Below are 19,210 nucleotides of genomic sequence, written 5' to 3'. Positions count from 1 at the left end.
TGAAGTATAAGTTTTTTTGCTAGAAGGGGGGATGGAAGAAAGGGAAGACAAAGGGAAGGGCAGGGGATCCAAGGGCACCCCAAAAAGAACCCCCCTTAGTTGGCAAGGTAGTGTACAAGGGGATCAAAAGAAGAGGGATGCCTTATGGCGGGACACGAGACAACAGGAGCCGAGGGTTGGGGGTTGATGCAAGTCAGGGGGAAAAGCCATGACCAACAACCAGGGCTAGAGTACCTTGAGGAGCAATAGGCATGGCTAGGGATCCCTTTCAGAAGCGTGAGGAAGCCGAAATAGCTCCCATACAACATCACTTTAAATGCATAGGTCCAAGGGGGTGTATGTTGAAGTACACACCAGCCCAAGCAAGCGGGCAGCTAGCCCACAATCGACTGGGCAAGGGCAGGAGCTCGCACCCAAGGCGATTCCAACTCTCAAAGCATGTTGAGCCATGCTCGCAATAAATTGGCAAGGCAAAGCAGGCCAATCTCACGACAACAAGTGAGGCAGAGAAAGGGGCCAAAGAGGCAAGGAGGAAGCGCGAGGGAGGGAAATGGATGGACGGGAAGCGGAGGAGTTAGCAAGGGAGGCCGAGCAAGTCGTAGCGGTTCTAGTATTAGCACCAAAAAGGGCTTCCTTCCCTTTCATTCCATTCATTCCATGAATGATGTCACCAACGATATTCAAGTGTCGTGCTTCTTGAGTGTCCCACTTCTTGGACACAACCCTCCAGAACTGCAAATTGAACTTAGCATCTTTGTAGCTTACTATCTCAACCAATAAGCCATATAGGCTAAACAACTTTTCCACAAATAGGTCAGTAAGCTGTGTGGCTGAGCATCATGCCCACAAGAGATCTCTGGTAATCCTACTACAAAGTCCATACCACTTCTCAAGCACTCAGCTTTATTAACTTGGCATTGCTAACAGTTTCGCATATTTAGATCGACATCACTCTTAAACAAAGGCAAAAAGAAGGTTCTAGTAACTAGATCCGAAGTTCTTTGTACCCCTGGGGACTCTCATGATATTCAAGATCCGATGTCTCATATCCCCTATCTGGGTTACAAGAGCTTACCCTTTCGGATAAGTAGACTATTACGGATGAAATACTCTCAAATTTTGCTATCAAGAGAGGCATTCCCAAAAATGCTTCAAAGAAAGAGTTATCCATGTAGACCACAAAAGCAAGCCCATATAGATAATGTCTCCACTTTTTCAATGCGTGAATAATAGCATGTAGCTTCTTTTTAGACGTCTCATACACTCTGGCTCACTTAGCTTTTTACTTTCAAAGGCTACTCGTCTGCCAACCTAAAACAATGCTACACCAATAGCATAGTCACTAGCATCCATCTCAACCACAAATTACAGATAAAGGTTTGGAAGAAACTGGCGAGTCCTAGCAAGGATTTGACCTCCATAATCGTTCTTAAATAGGCCACACACAGACCTTTCTGACTTTCTCAAAGTCAGAAAGGACACCATTTACAAGAGGATGAGAAAGTCAGAAAGGACACCATTTACAAGAGGACATGTCCAAGGTAAGTGAGCTTCTAATTCAAGAATTTGCTCTATGAGGTACTTGTGCCACCAAGTAGCAGCTTTGTCTAGTATGGCGACATATGGCTGTAGATGTGGCCGCCACTCCCCCTGACTTGTGTACCCTCTATCGCTATGTATCGCCACCTATTTACAAACTTCCAAGTATACCGACATACCATAGTTAATCCTCTCTCTAAGCTTGTGATGTCTCTCTATAAACCACAATGTCCCCGCCCTACAAAGTCTCCTAGAAAGTTTGCTAGTGTAGAGTATAACCCCTCATTCACATTCCAAAGCACAAATTCAAAGCAATGGTGGTCCCAAAGGCCATATACTCCTATTAGATACGTGGAGTTTTTTTGGTCCTGAATGATGCCGTACATCTTCATATTGCTTAACAATCATAGGACAACAGCCACAATGCTGCAACCTGCATTATATATGTGATAAGATCCATCATGCCTCAACTTGCATGTATGTGGAAATAATCTATGAATAGACAACTTCAACAAACAGTGTTCAGACTGCATACACTGATGGTTCACACATGAAGCATCAATGATTGGTGATAACAAGGGACAGTGTGAGGCTGCGTGTCACCCACTTTCTTCACCTGCCTCAGCCCCCGTGTTAGTCTACTCACCTCCCTATTGGGATGCCCTGCCCCTTTCTGCAGCCTCTCGCCCCCTCTACTACCGTCATGTCCCTGAAGGGTGTTTCCCCCTTTTGCGAGCTGTTGGTCTCTTCTTGTGGCTTCGTCGGCAACCACCCCCCTTACCCACCTCCCCTTGCCATTTTCTCCTCTTGTGGCTATATAGGGTTAGAAGAGTGTCAACCAGGTGACTGGACACTCGGGAAATTCTTATACAAACTGCCAAAGACAGGCATGTTGGTTGACATAAGTCCCCAATTATAGTAGGGCCACTTAAGATAGTGCACTTCAAGTTGAAAACAACCAAATCTACCAGCCCCCTCCCCCCTAAAGTTTTGGTTTAATAGAAGCATACCACAGCGACTCCTGCTGCTTCTGCTTGTTTCACTGTCTCCATCAGTGGTCTGTCCGCTTTTGTATACAAGCTGGTTACAGTCCCAGCCTGTCCAGCTCTGGCAGTACGCCCAATTCTATGTAGGAATTCAACAGCTGATTTTGCAAATTCAGCCTGCATCACATGAAATTGCAAAATCAAATATCAAATTCATTCAATACATGCACATTTTTACAACTACAGGTATTTCAAAAATTAACAATGCTCCACAAAAACAAGGTGGCAAAACCTCTATGGCCCTGCTTTTAATGAAGCTTTTAAAAAGGTTAAGAGTAGATGGATAGCTAAACATTTTAAAGATTTAAAACACTGATGACTGCTTACAAAGTCAGCTTGAATAAATACAAATAAAAAACATGGAAGGCCCTTCGGACTAAAAAACCAACCATCTCCCCATAAGACTGAGACTTTGATAGTGTTCAAGGAGACAAAATGTTGAGTCCAGAACGATCCTGCCTTGGCAATGGAGTGTTTTTGTGTGCATGAGAGATCAAGCAATGATGGAAACCGAGGACTTGGAAAGTCGTTGGCCCTAGTAATGGACTTCCTTGCCCTCCATTTCTCTATGGTGCCTGGCTTATGCCTCTACATTAAAACTGCTCATCATATTCTGTCTTTCTTCCTTTCTTTCTTTCTCTGCATACACGATGCACAGCCTGGATCGCACATGTAAGTACAGCTCTTTATCTAGTTGTGTACTAAAAAACCTCTAGCACTATATATGTTGTTTCGACCCTGATGTATTTCAGCTTTTGGTCTCAACCATACCATACAGTTGGGTCCAGCTCCGCACAACATGGATTTGGGGGGGAGCTAGGCGTTCCCCACCAAGCTCCAATTTTATACAACCACTTTCTGAGGATGTAGACGGATGGGGTGATTATCAGACCCCAGTACCTAGAGGATAGGCATGCCCCACATGCACTGAGGATTGCCATTGGGGGAAATTGCTTGTATCTATCCCACCAGCTAGGAATTGAGGCAGCGAAGGCAGCAAGCATACCCAGAGAGGAGAGCACGTGTAGACTTTGCACATTCAGGGAGGTGAAGACGGAGCACTTCATGTGTAGATGCCTGGTATATTATGCGATACATGGACACGTAGATGTGCAGACTCATCAATAGACAATAATCCAGCCAGATATAGAAACCACCAAAACAATATATTTCCGTCCAAAGCTATGGACACAATACAAAAGAGATAGATCCAAAGTTCCACCAGAGCGGGGTCCTTTGATCTTACCATAAGGTACTTATACTATCTAGTAGATATCACTAGACTTGAGCCTGCATGCTCCACCTCGAGCATAGTAGACTCTTCGTCCAGAAGATCTCTCCACCTTGCTGTTTGCAAGGGCTGCCAATGAGTGTACTAAGTCTGCAGTCCTTCTGCCTTAGTTCACCTCCAGGTTGAGGCCCAACTGTGGCTACTGGTGCTGCTGCTTTCTGCTCTTCAAAAGGCTGCTCCAAAGATGATGTATGAGGTTACAAGGCAGAGTGCTGTCCAACCAACCGACCCAGCAGGCCTAAAATGGCCAACCCTGCTGGTCGGTCATCCTGTCCCCTCTGACCTATATAATGTGCCCCTTTTGGGGCTCAAAACAAGGGCCTGTTGGCCCACAAAACTAGGGCATGAGCCCTCATTTCCATGCAGGGGCCCAGCCCCTAGATCTGCCCCAGCCAGGGCCTGGTTGGCTGGCTCTTACCAGCCCAACCAGCCCTCCTTTCTGGCCGATCAGGATGCTGGTAACCCTAGCCAGGTTGTGCCACATGCAGGGCCTGCTTCAGGTCTTTTCCTGCCCACACCCGCTGCCACGTGGCTCGCCATATAGCTTCTGTACCCTGGGATACCCCGCCATCCTGCTGCCCATCAGAATCCTCTTGCCAGGGCAGATCCAAGGCTGCCCCCGCCATCTCTCCTGCACAAAGGCAACATCTGTTGCAGCCACTTTGATGCCTCCAGGTACATGATCTCTCTCTTCTTTGTTGTGAGGTGCTGCCCATGTGGCAGCCCCCTCTCTCTCTTTTCTCTTGGGCACATCCTGCCCTAGGTCTCCCTCCCCCATGCTCTCCTCATATGGGGGCTTACAGATGGGTGGGTGGCCTTTCCAACAGAACCTCCTCTAGCTTCATACGTCTCGGGCTTGGGGGGGTGAGGAGCTCCCTACCAAGATCAATGGAGACCATACAACGCTGGATACTCACCTCCTCCTCAAAAACTTTGTCCTCAAAGTTTGCATGCCTAGACATGTCAAGTGCAAGTGCATCCACATCCTACCTTGCAGATCAACATCCACGTCTTGATTTCTATCACAGATTTGCTCAACATTGCTTTTCTCATCATCTGTCTTTTCAACCATTTGGTCTGCTTCATTGTCACTGTTATGTAGGCTTCTGCCATCACCATGCATACATGTATTCCTTCCATTGGTATGCTGAACTGCTAGGGCATCGTCTGGAGCAATGTATTGGTCCTGCAAACTGATACAACAGCGTCCTTGCTGTCCATATTCATTTCCATCATGTGGGCTGCTGCTTTTATTTGAGCAGCTATCCCAACATAACCCTTGTATATTTGCAGCAGTAATAGCCTGGAAACAACCAGATTTTTGTCCTAGATATTGAGGCATCTTCCATGGCTTTGAAGCATGATTTAGCTGTGTACTAGGGAGACGCATACCATGGCTGGGCTGCATGACAAACATTGGCCTGGCTGCATTCTCCTCAGATGTTGGGTGTCTGCTCTTATAGAGCTTGCATAGCCTTTGGCATCACTCCCCTCGGAATCATAGTTCCAACAACTTGCTCTATGGCATTTGTATCTCAACATTTAGCATAGGACATCGCTGTCAAATCTAACAGCTGAATATGTAAGGTACAACCACCATCATATATATCCCAACCTTGCAAGCTGCTTCGTGCTTGCAATGCACTAGCCTGTGAGGCATAGTGTAGTTCAGCTTGCAGACCAACTGAAATCGGATGCATGACAATCTTATCAATACACCCGAAAGGATAAAATACTTGATACAACACATCCAATGTAATGGGGTACACCAGATTGTGGATGGTAATCAGAAGGATTCCATTGGGCTGTCAATTTTCCTCACATTGAGGCTGCCCTAAGCTTTTTGCATGCTGCATAGAGCCCTGCATAACCTATCCAAAACTAGAGGCATGTCGTCCTGTTTTCCCTTCATACGCATGTGGTTGTCCCATCGTGTGCATTAAACCTTTGTGGCTGCCCCGCTATGCCAAATACATGCACATGTGCTCACTCTCTGCCTGTCTCAAAGCTCAAGATGTGATGGAGAGGCTCGGAAGAAAAGTTGATGAAGATGCTCGAGAGGAAGGTCGTTGAAGAGGCTTCTGAACGGGGTCCAAATGAGCCCAAATAGGGCTGTGCAAAGCCCCTAAAAGAGGCTTTTTGCCCCCCCCCCTTTTTTTTTCTTTTTTTTAGGGGGGGGTTCCCTAAGACACCTAGGACTGATAGGACACTGGGTTAAATTAGTCTAACTATTAGTCTAACTAAATCATTGAACCCAACCTGACCTAGCCTAACCTAATCCCAACTGACCCAACCTAAACCTAACCTAACCAAACCAAATAGCTAACCTCCAACCTAACCCACGACTAAACTAGCTAAGGTCAAAACTAACCTTAGGCTAAGGTTGACTCAGGTAGCAGCGGCTACAAGGTGCGACAAAAGTAGGCGGAGCTGGCAGGAGATGGCACGGAGATTTGGTGTCGCAACGCTGAAGAAGAAGAGGGGTGCATACTCACGATGGACTCGCTGAAGCTGGAGATCAAGCGGACAACGAGGACGGAAGAGGGGCGATGGAGCTAGGTCAATTGAACCAGCATCTACCCCTGCAGCAGTTGCAATGGCGTGGCGTCTGTAGTATCTATTACTCTTTCTATTCCTTGTGTATGTAGGTCGCTAGGGTTGTCTTGCTTCAGGGTGCAACTGTGATTCATGGCTGCAACGGTTGATTGAAGCTAACGCCCAAGTGTGGGTGGCCTAGGTTCGTTGCTACCAAAAGGGATGTTGCTTGGCAAGCTATGCAGCAATCACGGCTTGCAGCGTTGCGCTACAACTGAATCCCAAGAGATGGAAAGGGAAAACATCATGTGCCAGGGTCGGAGCTCTGATACCAATGTAGAAAAGGAGGTAGGGGCAGATTTAGAGGAAGGGAACTAGCAGAAGGGGAGAGAGGTAGGGGAAGAAGGAAGGAGAAGGGACAGGAGAGAGAGAATGTGGTAGGAAAGAGGGGGATAGAATGAGAGGGAGTAGGGAAGAGAGAGAGAGAGAGAGAGAGAGAGAGAGAGAGTGAGTGTAGGCAAGGAGGAGGAAGGGAGAGTAGATAGGATTAGATATCACATCAAAAAGTGCGTACAAAGGTGTGGAGGTGGACTTATATAGTCTCCCTCTACTATATCTCCTTTTTGCCCCCCCTCTAGGCCTCAAAATCCCCTAAGCCAAATCAGGCCTAACACTCACTAACTTGGCCTGATCTTGGCCTTCATTACACCCGTGAGGCCTCCCGCGAACATTAATACATCTCTCTCTCTCTCTCTCTCTCTCTCTCTCTCTCCCCCCCCCCCCAGACAAACACCAAGTTTATGCCGACACTTTGGATGCAAAGCTGAGAGCAATAACGAACCCCACATGGACAGCCTTGCAGGAAGCAATACTTGCCTCAGCCACGCAAACATTTGGAGCACAAGAAAAAAGAAACAGGTCAAAGGCCTACCACACAAGAAATGGTATGACGAGGAATGCAAACAACTACGCCAAGAGCTGAAATACATATTGGATGCAGATAGGCATAAACAACTGGAGAAGACATACAATGCCCTCACAAGGAAAAAGAAAAGAAAATATATTTTGGAAAGAGAGAAATCTGATTTGGTCACTTTCATCAAAAATCCAAGAAAGGGCTGGAAACAAGTGAAAGGCAGACAGAAACAGGTCATAGGGGATATATCAGATGCAACCATGCTAAATTATGTTACCAAGTTGTACAATCATGCACTTGCTACTGAAATGGGGAAGGAGGATCTATCGGTCACATGCACTAGTCCTTTCACCTTCAAAGACATTGAAGTTGGACTAAAGAAGATGGCTAATGGCATCAGATCACATGAAGATACAGGCGGAATTTGTGAAATGGACAGGACACCGAGCAAGAACATGGCTCTCACACATCCTAACACATGCTCTACACCATGGTTTCCCTCAGGAATGGCAAGAAAATTGGGTCCAGCCTTTACACAAAGCTGGAGACAAAAATTCAGTCACAAATTACATAACTATAATGGTCAGCTCTACATTGGCCAAGCTCTTCAGTACAGTGCTTGAAATGAAAATCAGCTCATGGGCAGAAGAGGCACAGAAAAGAGCCACCGGACAGGCAGGCTTTTGCAAGGAGCACAGGACAGCCGACCACCTTATTACCTTAAGGGGTGGGACTATTCTGAAAACCAAGGGATAGTAAGTGTGCATGAACTTTAGCATACCATGCCCTAGGTGCCTGCTTCAAACCATAAACGGCTTTTCTAAGCCGGCATACCTTATTTTCAGAATTAACAACCTCAAAGCCAGCAGGTTGTGTGACATAGACTTCTTCATACAAATCCCCATGAAGAAAGGCAGTCTTGATGTCAAGTTGGTGCACTTGCCAATGATGATGGGCTGCAATGGCAATGACACATCAAATGGTAGTAATCCTGGATGTGCACTTGCCAATGATGATGGGCTGCAATGGCAATGACACATCAAATGGTAGTAATCCTGGATGTGGGAGCAAATGTCTCCTCAAAGTCAATGCCTTGTTGTTGAGCATACCCTTTTGCAACAAGACGGGCTTTGTATCGATCTATGCTGCCATCAGATTTCCTTTTTAATTTGTAGACCCACCGCATTCCAATGGCATGCTTGCCAGGTGGGAGATCTACTAATTCCCTAGTGTCATTTTTGACAATAGATTGTAACTCAGCTTTCATTGCATCCATCTACTCTTTGCTGTCAAAAGCATCTTTATGGCACAAAGGCTCTTCATTGCAAGCTGTAGCAAGGAGTGCAAACTCAAGAAAGTGACCATGCTGTCTATTCCCTTATCTTGTCCGGGCAGAAAAAGGCTGATCTTGTTTGCGGTCCCTCAATGTGTCAAGAAGCCATCTGGGAACTTGCCTTTTCTGTCTATTGACAGCTCTTTCTTCAATGACTGCATCATGAGTGGTGCGATCATTTTGTGCCGGAAGAGAAACCTGCAAATCAGCATGAGGTTGGGGCTGATTATTGCTTAGTGGAGGCCCTGCAGGAGGCTCATGTTGCTGCTCAAAATCCTCTTCTGATGATGGCAGAGGTAACCAAGATTCAAAGGCATCAAACATGTCAATATCTGGCTTTGCTTTGCAGTCCACAAGAGGAGAAGCTGAATGTTCAGCAAAGATCACATCTCTGCTGAGAATAATCTTCCCAGTATTTGGTTGATATAACCGATACCCTCTGCTCTCCTGGCTGTAACCAATGAATATGCATTTGATTGCCTTGTCATCAAGCTTATGTCTCAGCTGAGATGGTACATGAACATATGCAAGAGACCCAAAAACTTTCATGCGTGAAAGTGAAGGCTTCCTGCCTTTCCATGCTTCATAAGGTGTAATAGTCTTTAATGCTCGTGTAGGTGATCTATGCAGCACATAGTTGGCACACATTACTGCATCAAGCCAAAATTTATTGGGCAAAGACTTGGCCTTAAGCATGCATCTGGCCATCTCCATTGTGGACCTGTTTTTCCTTTCAGAAACAGGATTCTGCTGAGGAGTGTAAGGAGTAGTGCATGAGTGAATAATGCCTCGTGAGGATAGAAATGCATCAAACTCCTTTGACATATACTCACCCCTCCTATCTGTGTTGAGGGTGACAAGCTTGCATCCTGATTCATTCTCAACCATATTCAGCCATCTCTGAAAGCATAAAAAAACTTCAGATTTGGCCTTCAAAGGATATACCCAGCAATACCATCAATGAGAGTCATGAAATACTTGTATCCTCCAATGGCATTTGTCCTCATTGGGCCACAGACATCACTGTGTACTAGCTGCAATTTCCTTTGTGAGAGTTTTGGACAATTCTTTTGAAAAGGAAATCGATGCATCTTACCCAAAAGACAACCCTCACACACATGTTTAGAAACTGTGTGAGTCTGAGGTACATCATTTGCCATCTGCTGTGAATGTAGCTTTGCAAGAGCTCTATAATTGAGATGGCCCATTCTCTCATGCCAAAGATGAGTTTCAGTAAGCTGTGAATCTGAAATAGCAAATGCTTCAGTAGAAAGTGCAGCTGAATGATGATCAAGGTAATAAAGCCCTTTTTGCAAAGTGCCAGTGAGAACTATGGCATTGTCATCACGAAGATCATATACTAGGCATCTGTAGCCATCAAAAATTACTCTGAAACCTGAAGTAGCAATTGCTGAAATTGAAATCAAGTTGACTTCAATTTCAGGCACAAAAAGAACATTTGTCACAGTGACAGGATGGCTGGAAATGGATGTGAGCTGCACATCTCCAACTCCTTTTACATCATATGAAGCATTATTGGCACATGTAACAGTCCCCCCTCGAGATGCATCAGCTAGAGAATGAAACAACTGTCTGCAAGATGTGAAATGCTTGGAATCTCCACTATCAAAGTACCAGGACTAAGCATCATTAGCAGCAAAGAGTACATCAGCTTTGGAGGGATCAAATGAGCAATGGACAGCCCATGCCCAATCATCCTAAAGAGCATGTGCATGTGAAGCATCTGCTGGCTCATGGGATTCAATGGCATGTGAGGCATTAACGGTCAATCCTGCTTTCCTTTTCTCCGAAGCAATGCGCTTCCTGCATTCTGAAAGGTCATGTCCAGGCTTGCGACAATAGTTGCATCTTTTCTTCTTTCCCTTATCTGCTGTATTTTTAGATGCATGGGAGGAATTGCAGCTGCTATGCGTAGAGGAATTGCAGCTGCTGTGCGCAGATTTTGGCTTGCCCATAGGCTTGGAAGCCTTGCCTCTTCCTGTCTGCTGTGAACCAAATGCATGATCAGGAATATGGCTTGTCTATTAGCTCTACTTTGCTCTTCCTGCAAAAGCAAAGTAACTAGCTGATCAAAAGAATAGTGGTCTGGATTACCCATGGCCACTAATCAAAGGGTTGTAGCAAACCCTTCCATGAGGTCCTTGACCTTTGTCAAATATGCATCCATTGACTCACCTTCATTCATATTCACTTCTTGTAATTGCCTTCTCAAAGATGCAACACGAGCTTCATTGCGGATCTGATATAGAGAAGCCAATTCATCCCAAGCATCCTTTGTTGTCCTGCAAGAACGGATGTGTGGAATAATGATTCTCTTGCATGATAAAGCAATGCATGAATGTGCATTTGCATCTCTTGCATCCCATCTAGACTGTTCTTGAGTTGGAAGAGCAGCAGCAAGAGTGCTAGAGGAAGAGGCATCACGAGGAGTACCACCTGCAGAAGGACCAGCAGTAGAAACGACCACTGTAGCATTGGCTGGCCTCAGATCAGCCCCAGAAACAATATTCCACAAATGCTTTGCAACAAGAATATGTTTCATGAGATAAGACCACATCGGATAGTTGGTGCCATCCAACTTATCATCTTCACGAAGAACTCCAAATAAATCTTGAATGTTCCCATCCATAGCAACTTTGATAACCTGTAAAAGACCTGAAAACCCAAAAGCCTCAAGGCTATCACTGCAAAAAGCTGGCTGTCCCAGAAATGACAGCAAATATCTCCAAATTTCTGACCCAAATCAAAGGGCAAATGCAGATCTGACCCAAATGTGACTGTGACAGGCAATGTTCACTGCAAAAACAGCAAATTTGGCAAAAGCCCCAAATTTATTGAAGGCAAATAGGCCAAAAAGAGGGCAAATTCAGAAAATCCCCAAATTTTGCTGAAATTTTGCAAATGTGACCCAATGTATGCAAATCTGACTCAATGTCCTGCAAATGTAACTGAATGTCCTGCAATCTGACCCGATGTACTGCAATCTAAACAAGAAGTTGCAGAACAAATCCCAAAACTCCAATTTCTTGCAAGAAATTGCAATTAAAGGAGGTGAAAGGAAATGAAAACCCCAAATTTTCCAATGTCCTGCAAAAGCCCCAAATCTGCAAATGTCTGTACATGACTGTAGTGAGACCAAGGACCTGATTCCAACGAAGGTACAAAACGGCGTACGGTACAGTACGACGTACGGATGGAGTACATCGCAACGTACGGTACGACGCAGGTACAGTTGACGGCGTAGGTACAATTGACGACTGATGTACGACGCAGATCTAGGTGCAGAGTACGGCGATGCAACGGCTATAGTACGGCATACAGCGATTTCAGTACGGCTACCCACTAAAGGTACGGCGAAGTGTCCTGCGATGCACGACTGCAGTATGGCGTACGGTGACTTCCGTACGACGACCCTCGATGCGCAGGTACGAACTGAATGTACGTACGACTCTGAAGGTGTGACGGAGCAGATAGCGCTGAGGGGCCTCGAACCAGATCTGGGAATGTACGCAGAAACTGAACAGAAGGTACAAAAGGTACAGACTGTGCGACCCCTGCTTGTCGACCGGCAGGGCAGAAAAATCTCCAATGAGCCATGGAGGCTCGGGGCTGAGGAGAGCTGGAGGGCTAGAGCAAAACCTACTCTAATACCACTGTAGATGCGAAACGAAGAGAGAGAGTGAGAGTGCATGTACAGGATGAGTCGAAGAGAAGTCACGTCAAACTTAGATAGATAGATAAGGTTCCTAAACACAAGTACAAAGTACTTGTATCTAGGCCTAGGACTAAGTGTCCTAGGTGTCACATAGGACTAAGTGTCCTATGTGGCATAGAAGGCACTAACACTATAAGTGCCTACACTTATGCCTACAAGGCACATACCATGGCCTATAGGGCATCACTAGAATCACCTAAAGATGGCCTACAATGTCGCAGTATCAGAGTCATTTCTTACAGCTCTCAGTGAATGGGTTCATCATACGGCCGAGCTACATGGATACCCCCCTTCCACATGGCATACGAGTCGCCATCAAACAACTACGGACCTCATTGCACTAGCTACAAGTAGAGATCAGCAGATGGACACGAGTGGACGCAGAGCATCAGATATGCCAGCTTTGTAGGAGAGAACCTGAGATGGAGGAGCATTACATATGCAAATGCACCGTTTACTACGATATCTGAGGGAGGTATCAGCAGACTCTGCACTCTTTATTTGACCTCAAACGTTCATGCAGCTATATTAATTTTCCATAGCTCTCAATTGCCTGAATACTTGCATCTGAACGAACATAAAGCAGATCAAGAATTAAATCCCCTTGAATCAAAGGCTTAGAATGCAGAGATAGTACACCTCAGTCCACCAAAGATGAGAAAGAAATCCCTTGCCTGCTATTGTCTTCTAAAGATATAACAAGTACCTGAATCACATGGCCAACATTTGGAATATCAAGTCCACGAGCAGCAGCATCCGTACAGACAAGAACACCACCTTCCTCTTGAAATACTTTCAAACTCTGCATGCGCTCTTCAGAAGGCACCTCTCGATGATAACGCAGACAGTCAATTTCTGCTCTTTGCAATATCCTACAAATAGCATCTACAGCCTCCACACTGTTGGCAAAAACTAAAGTCTTCTTGGGGGATCCCTCAGAGTTTAAAATCGTCTCATCCGATAACGCTTTTAACAGGGCTTCAATCTGTGTACTTCCATCAACCTCTATCCAATGTTCTTGCAACCTGCAAAGTAAAATACAGCATACATGTTATATTAAAAACCTACTAGGCTGTGATTTATAGGAATTAAAACATTGACAAAGTGTGCTCTTGAAATCTGTCAAACTGATTTCTTTGCAAACAACTTCTAAAAGATTTTCTATCCATTTGGGTTGAAGCTTCCAAAGGTTTCCATTGCATTCCAGCCGAGGAAGTCACCACATTCGCGGTGCTGCTCCATCAGGAAACTTGTTTAGAGCTTGCATACTTTTCAGGTCTAGATACACAACATTGCTTTCTTTATGCAAACAGTTATCTTCATCTTAACCCCTAACTACCCATTATATATATCGTAATAGCATACTTTAAGACCTCTGTAAAGATTATCTGAAATGTTCTAGCTTCCATTTTGTCTGCTATTTCATTTTCATACCAGGCTGTTGGACAGACATAGAGCCTTTTTTTTCACTTTTTCAATCTCAGAGACTTGAGTAAATAGATAAAGGATTCATCTTTTCAATCCTTCTTCTGTGGCTGCAGTTTTATGCTTATAAGTTGTCAACCACAATGCTACAAAACCAACTCCATTGTCCATAGCAAGGACTAACAAGAATGCCATTCCCAAAGCAGATTCATTTTTACCATAAAGCGAGATCTGCATACCAAACACTCTACTTTCAGAAAGTCTAATGCATGACACATAAAAAAGAAAAACCAAGATACTCAAAAAGGAATAATGCTTGGTTTGTAAAAGCTCTTTTCTAAAGTCTCAATCTCAGAAAATCTCATTTTTACTAATATTCAAAAGTCCAGGATTTGCAGAGCACCACACCAAGAGCAGGAAAAGGCAGTAGTTAGGTGATCTGTGCTTAAGCTACATACAAACAACTATTCAACACAAAATTGCACCCACGGCCCAAAAATAGCGCTAGCATGTCTTCTATCAAAGCTGCTTCACCTCCTTTGATTAAAACTCAAGTATAACAAAGGCTCTTGCCTTGTCAACGACATAAGAACCCTTCTGCAAGGACACTGGATTTCAAAAGTAGGGCCCTCCAATTTCATTGGAAAAGAAACGTAGGGCCCAACTGCACACAAGCTCATGCCCTGAGTAAGACCTCCAGATCACTCCATGCTTCCAGTGTGTATCACTTATGAGCTTTCAGGTTAAGCTTCTACGAACAATACAGTGAACTGGTGTGTCCTGTTCACTCAAAACTTAGGTTCGTTAATGTACTGATAGACTACTGTTGCAAAACGAAGATCCCCAGCTGAATGCTGGATCTCAACTCCCTTAAGCCCTAAAGTGCTACTTACCAAGAGGAAGTATGCCATCAGCCTACATAGACCCTTGTCACCCTTCATAAAAACATCGTTGTCAGTCCACCCACGGTACACTACTTTGTCACCTTACGTCATGAACAATGCCGCCGAGGACAGCACATGCTTTGCCTGTCAGAATGCTTCAAACAAAAACTTAAATCTATCTCCATATCAAGAAATCAATCACTGTAGAAATTCTAACAAGAGTCCAGACTCAGGTAGATGCTCATCCAAACCCTAGAACAGCTCCAAAACTCCAAAATCTTGACTGGAAAAAACCAGAGAAATTCAAAACTCCACATCAGCCCAAAAACAAGCCATAGTCAAATCACAAGCTGCACATAGCACTCCCAGAGATATTAGCATAGAACCCAGACTGCTAGATACTGAATCAAGGTCCAAATATGCTCCTCTACTTTCAGTGCTGATAGTTAAAGTGCAAATGAGCTGAAAATCTCAGATTTTTTAACCCCATGAAAAACTCTGACTTTTGGCATCCAGGTGAAGAGAACTTTTGCAGAAACCATATGAGTAAAGAGGCTTAATCAGGTTTAGAACTGCTCCAAAACCAAATGTCTTCAAGAGAAGGCAGAAACAGGCAACTGTATAGCAAGCTGTTGCTCCAGGTCAAATGGCAATTAGGGAGAGAGGCTCTGGCTTGCAAGGAACAGGTGCCTAGAGTGCAGATAATCATGCACCAGGGTTGAGAAACAGCCCCATGACCCTTTCTATTGTCCTATGGTCCACTCCCCCGATGCACTCCTCATTTGGGGGCTCACAAGTGGAGAGGTGACCAATCCTAATCAAACAAAACAGTCTTGGTAAGTACATCCGCCTCTCTGAAAATAACTAAGTAATCTCATTCTAACCTCTTTACCTAAACATCAGTGCCTAACAGGACATGGCTCACCGCAAAGCCCAATATGAAGGCGTTAAAAATTAATTGAAGGGTGTAAAACCTCTAATAAATACCAAAAACCTGCTGATGTGCAAAGCACTTGATTCTTGTATGGCACGTTGATTATATATGAACAAATGGAGGGTAATCCAGTGATGGAAAAAGCCCTACAAGCTAGAATAATTCCACTCAGTGGGAAATCCATGTCAAGCACTAGCTTCCAACATCTTGTCAAGACTGAAAAAAAAAGGAAATTTTAGAAAATGTTAAGGAAAAATCAGGGCGAAAATAAGGATAAAACTAGGACGAAGTTGGAGTAATTTAGGAATAAAAATAGTGAGAAAATGAGATAATTTAGGGGTAATTAGAAATTAGGAAAAAGTGTGACGTGGCACTGTGCTTTGTCAGCCTCCCTATCCTGTGGTCTGATCGCCTCCTGCTGCTCTCTGATTTGTCGCAGTAGGGGTGAGCACTGTAAAAAATGTTAGCTATGCACACCCTCACGGAAGGTGCCACCACCATAGCAAAAATGGTGAATACACATAATGAAAACCATGAGGAGTTATATCACCAAAAACTGAAGAAGACCAGCAATGCGTTGGATTTGTTACAGATAGCCCACAAGTGCTTTTCCGACAGAAGCTGCTTCAGGACAGATGTCAAATAAAGCAAAAGTTGATGCAGGGAAGCCTAAAAAGGGAACATGCCGTTACCGCAAAAAGCTAGGGCACTTCATTAGAGTCTGGAACTTCAGTTATAGATTCTAACCACTCCAATGCAAATAAGATGATGCATCAGCCAGCTTTGTGGCCGAAGAATGGCACTTTATTGTATGCAATTGTGATGTCAAACAGAAAGTCGATTCATTCGATACGGCTGAAACTTCAAATGCTGTTTGGTACTTTGATAGTGGTGCATCTAGACACATTACCTCTCAGATGGAGTTATTTGCAGATTTGCAGCCTGCTTCGGTTTGGCAAGAAGATCTCATGTGCCAACAATTCTTCTAACCCCATCAAAGGAGTTGGGAAGATAAGCTGTCATCAATTGATAGAACTGATTTGTGTCTTCCAGATGTACTTTATGTACTAGGGACAGAGAATTTCTTGGGAAAAGAGGTTATGCTATCACCTTTGAGGATGACAAGTGCATAGTAAGGGACGGTGCAAAAGATTATCAAATGATCACCACTACCACTTTGTACCACGGGCTATACCAGCTGGACAGATTTGACAGCATGCTTGCTTGCAACCATCTCCAGTCCTGCCATGCAAGAGATAGAGTTATGGCATGCTAGATTTGGGCATGTAAACTATGCAAATTTACAGCTATTGCAAAGACAAAAAAATGGTACTGAATATGCCTTTCCTAGAATCACTTCCCAAACATGTATGTGGGGGATGCAAAATGCATCGGAATACTTTCCTAAGGATGTATTGGAGATTAGGATCCATTGTCCCACCCTTAAGTCCCCACATGAGGAGAGTATAGGGACATGGTACCAATATAGTATTGGGGGGCATGAGAGCCTGCTGTGTGTGCATCAAGTTTGGAAGCCACATGGGTAGATCTAGGTGGAGGGAATCATCCACAGGACAACCATGTGGGCAGCACTATAGGCTGCCAAACAATCCATTGATAAAGGTCAGTAGAAGCTCTGTAAGAGGGCAAACCTGTGAGCAGCATGAAGTACAGGCTGTGCAACGACATCTGCAGGTCTTCCTAGAGCATCTACAAGGCACGTGGATCAATTGTGTGGCTGCTTTGCAGGTCTCCGCAAGAGCTGTCACAGAAAGACATGGTGGTAGGATCCTACAAAAGAGGCTGGCAAAGGCAGCACACAAAGAAGGCACAGTAGTAGTACAGGCTGCTGAAAAGGCTTGGTTAGGCTTTGAGAAAGGGCAGGTGAACTGGCAGGTAGGCCATTCTATGGGCTATCCATAGGTGCCACTTATTCTTTGGTATGTGCCTTGTAGGCCTAGTTATAGTCAGTTAGGACTATTGGTACAGTTAGTACATGTACCACCTAGGTCAATTAGGACACTTAGTCAAATTCGGGCATTTAACCCTAGGGTTTTGTCATATTGGCTCCCTCTTGAGCCTCCACTCATTGTTGCAGCATTTTCAATACAGCATCTCGTTTTTCTCCTTCTCGCCTCCATTTTTCAGCTTCCATTCCTTGCCATAGCCAACAATGGTATCAGAGCAGGTCAGGATTCCGTCCTTTAGCCATTTCCAGCTTCTCCAAGCTGTTGGTGACCTGTTCCAGCCTCATTTCAGCTCTTTTCCTTGCTGGTCTTGCTGGTTTTAAACTCCCGTGAGTGTTTGAGGCCTCTCCAAGCTATTCCATCTTGATAACTGATGTGTGAAGTTTGCATTTTGGAGCCCTTGCCACAAAGGAGACGCATTTTGGAGCAATTTCGAGAGCTTTTCTGCTGCATAATTAGCTCTACGGATTCCGTACTGAAACCGGCCTCTAATCACTCAGAGGGCAGTGGAACTAAACCTTTAATCACTTCAGAACTTATTTACAGCTCACAAAGCATATATCACAACCATTAACCATTGCATGATCACCATTTAGCATTTACCCATTCGTTCACAAACAAAACCACTGAAAAAGGCATGGAGGCTAGAATGCCCCTGCTCGACAGACATAGACAAGTGCACCCGATTGGCCCCAAACACCGTGGCGCCCCTTTCGGTATTTCTTTATATTTCACAGTGAAATGATTACAAGTTGCATCTAGGAGACCTTCCCTGCAACTGAGCACGCAGCCCCAATTCACTAAGCCTTCGCAAGGCTTTCAAGCATAGAACACCATCACATAAGTGCACTTAACCCATAGGCTCAACCCAAAGGCATTCTCTTTTCCGAGTGCAATTACATTGGCTGTCCAGATGCAATCACACTGCACCCCAGCTCCACTCTCTTTGAGTGGTTTCCAGATGGCATTCACAAAGCTTTTCAAATTTCCAAAATAAAATCAACAAAGTACCCAACCAAAGAATGACTCATGTAGCACTCCCTGGGCACCTGTGAGCCAAGAAAGAGGTAGCACACGAGGCCAACCAATAGCTTATGACAAAAAGAAATTGCAGTAGCAAAATCACAACTCACCAAGCCCTGAAAACTCAAACCAAGTCCTCAATCGCCAAGAGGATATAGTAGCCAATGTCCAATTGCATTCTCAGCCAAAGAGGAGTGCAAAGGCATGAAAAAAGAGCATTTACAAGAGCCGACCCACAAGAATTCCATTGAAAAATGCGAAAAGAAGTACTTCTGTCGCAAAGAAATGGGAGTTCTTAGGCTCAAAGGAAGCGTGCTTCAGAGAGGAATGCATTGAGAAGGTTTTGGAGAAGTTTCATCGCCGGAAAGTCCTCCAAAACTAAGAAAAACCAGTCAACCAGCGCGTGGGATCACTTGAAATTCAACAGAAAGCTGTAGCTTTGCAAGAGGAGAGGCCCAAGAGGCGGTAGAAGCAAAAAGGTCCAAAAAAAGCCACTTTTGCAAATTCGACCAGCAAAAGAAGTGCTCAGCTCTACCCGTTCTACCAAACGCACGGAGGGAAAAGCATATCACTACGAAGGG

The 19,210-nt window shown here is 44.7% G+C and overlaps 1 protein-coding gene across 2 annotated transcripts in view; it reads right to left on the bottom strand.

The window, feature by feature from the left end:
- The window catches only part of LOC147879580 (DEAD-box ATP-dependent RNA helicase 22-like), a 102,538-nt gene that overhangs the window by 42,372 nt on the left and 40,956 nt on the right, over window positions 1–19,210 (bottom strand). Inside the window, exons 5-6 of one of the 2 annotated variants that reach the window (XM_087372028.1) lie at window positions 13,103–13,421; window positions 2,550–2,702 (exon numbers count right to left, since the gene is read on the bottom strand). In XM_087372028.1, coding sequence (XP_087228154.1) covers window positions 2,550–2,702; window positions 13,103–13,421 — 472 coding nt within the window. The remainder of the gene's footprint in view (window positions 1–2,549; window positions 2,703–13,102; window positions 13,422–19,210) is intronic. The other variant, XM_087372030.1, reaches the window with a different exon arrangement.

The sequence above is a fragment of the Dipteris shenzhenensis genome, chromosome 33 (assembly GCF_047967505.1).
Source record: "Dipteris shenzhenensis isolate YYH24624 ecotype China chromosome 33, Dip_SZ_1.0, whole genome shotgun sequence".
In the NCBI taxonomy this organism is placed as follows: domain Eukaryota; kingdom Viridiplantae; phylum Streptophyta; class Polypodiopsida; order Gleicheniales; family Dipteridaceae; genus Dipteris; species Dipteris shenzhenensis.
Note: the sequence above shows the minus strand (reverse complement) of the source record. Positions and strands in the feature narration are given on the sequence as shown.